This window comes from Colobus angolensis, unplaced genomic scaffold (genome assembly GCF_000951035.1).
Source record: "Colobus angolensis palliatus isolate OR3802 unplaced genomic scaffold, Cang.pa_1.0 Scaffold93, whole genome shotgun sequence".
Classification (NCBI taxonomy): domain Eukaryota; kingdom Metazoa; phylum Chordata; class Mammalia; order Primates; family Cercopithecidae; genus Colobus; species Colobus angolensis.
The window spans coordinates 1,207,101-1,208,673 of NW_012123265.1; the positions used below are offsets into that span (position 1 = coordinate 1,207,101).

Here is a 1,573-nt window from a genome sequence, read left to right on the forward strand (position 1 = left end):
CAGCACTTTGGGAGGGTCACTTGAGCCAAGGAGTTTGAGAGCAGCCTGGGCAAGATAGTGAGACCCTAAGTTTAATTTAAAAAAAAGAGGTAAGGGTGAGGAGACCTAGATGAGCCTATTGCAAGGGGAACTCGGTGTTTACTTATACAGGAGGACCAGTGAAATATACCACAGCACACCCGTCTAGTGGAATACTATGCAGCTCTCAAAATAAGAATGAGTATGCTCTCTAAAAAAAAAGAGTTTTTTTTCTTTCTTTTCCCTTTTTGGAGATGGAGTCTTGTTCTGTTGCCTAGGCTGGAGTGCAGTGGCAAGATCTCGGCTCACTGCAACCTCTGCCTCTCGGGTTCAAGTGATTCTCCTGCCTCAGCCTCCTGAGTAGCTGGGATTACAGGCATCTGCCACCACGCCCAGCTAATTTACGTATTTTTAGTAGGGACGGGTTTTCACCATATTGGCCAGGCTGGTCTCGAACTCCTAATCTCAAGTGATCCACCCGCCTCAGCCTCCCAAAGTGCTGGGATTACAGGCTTGAGCCACCGCGCCCGGCCTCCAGGATCATTCTTATTCAGGAACCTTGGGATGGAAGGGGGTGAATGTGGATTTTTAAGAAGATCCCAAGTAATCTGATACATAGCCAAGGAAATCAGGTATGGCGGGATCTTCTAGCATTTAAGGGTATGGGCCCAGCAGCCCCGTAGCAGTCCCCTTCCCAGTCCTCTTACCTGGTAGGACTCCCTCTAAGACACTCCCTCGGAAGGTGTCCTGGGTAAACTTGGGCTTGTGGTCATTCTGGTCAGTCACGATGATGGAGATGTTCATGGGATCCTCCACTGAGGCACCATTCTCTGACACAGCGTGGCCAAAGAGCTGTGGGGTACACAGCTCTGGGGTCAGCCTGGTGCTACCCACCTCCCCAGGCCTAGGACCCCACTTCTGAGGGGACATTTACAGTAGACACTAAAGGCTACTTGCCTCATACTTGGCAATCTCCTCCCGGTCCAGTGGCTTGTTCAACAACAACCAGCCTGTCTCCTTCTCTACAGCAAAGACACCCTCAGGGGGGCTGTCTGCCCCCGGCCCCGTGATGCTGTAGAAAATCTTTGTGTCTCTATCTTTATTAGACTTGAGCTGGAGGGAAAAGAAAATGGCAGCTGACAAAGTAACAAATATCCCATGACTGTGACAAAGAGTCCTCTGTGAAGAGGGGCACTGCCATAGGAGAATGTGCTCACACAGGAGAGGTTTTCCTCTCTCGGCCCACACATTCAGTAGCAAGAAATCTCATGCAGGCCTTTGGATGGGGGTCCCTGGGGCCACCAACGATTCCCAGGAGAAGGCACAGTCGTACCTGATTCAGCCTCTGCGGGAAGGGACCTTTGCCATTTTCAGGGACAGATATTGGAGCAACCACCCAATCTCTCTTGTGTCTTCGTAAGATACGTTTGGATGGGAAGATCTTCAATGGATTCCTTTCTTTCAGTGACTTTCTGTCCTGCAAGGAGAGAAACCTCTTAACCCAGAGGTACAAATAGCTGGGACATACTCAACATCCTCTCATCTATAAGAGTTA

The 1,573-nt window shown here is 50.0% G+C and overlaps 1 protein-coding gene across 1 annotated transcript in view; it reads right to left on the reverse strand.

Moving 5' to 3' along the window:
- The window catches only part of CDH3 (cadherin 3, type 1, P-cadherin (placental)), a 75,373-nt gene that overhangs the window by 33,475 nt on the left and 40,325 nt on the right, over positions 1-1,573 (reverse strand). The window contains exons 4-6 of the mRNA XM_011932128.1: positions 1,352-1,495; positions 976-1,131; positions 676-870 (exon numbers count right to left, since the gene is read on the reverse strand). Coding sequence (XP_011787518.1) covers positions 676-870; positions 976-1,131; positions 1,352-1,495 — 495 coding nt within the window. The remainder of the gene's footprint in view (positions 1-675; positions 871-975; positions 1,132-1,351; positions 1,496-1,573) is intronic.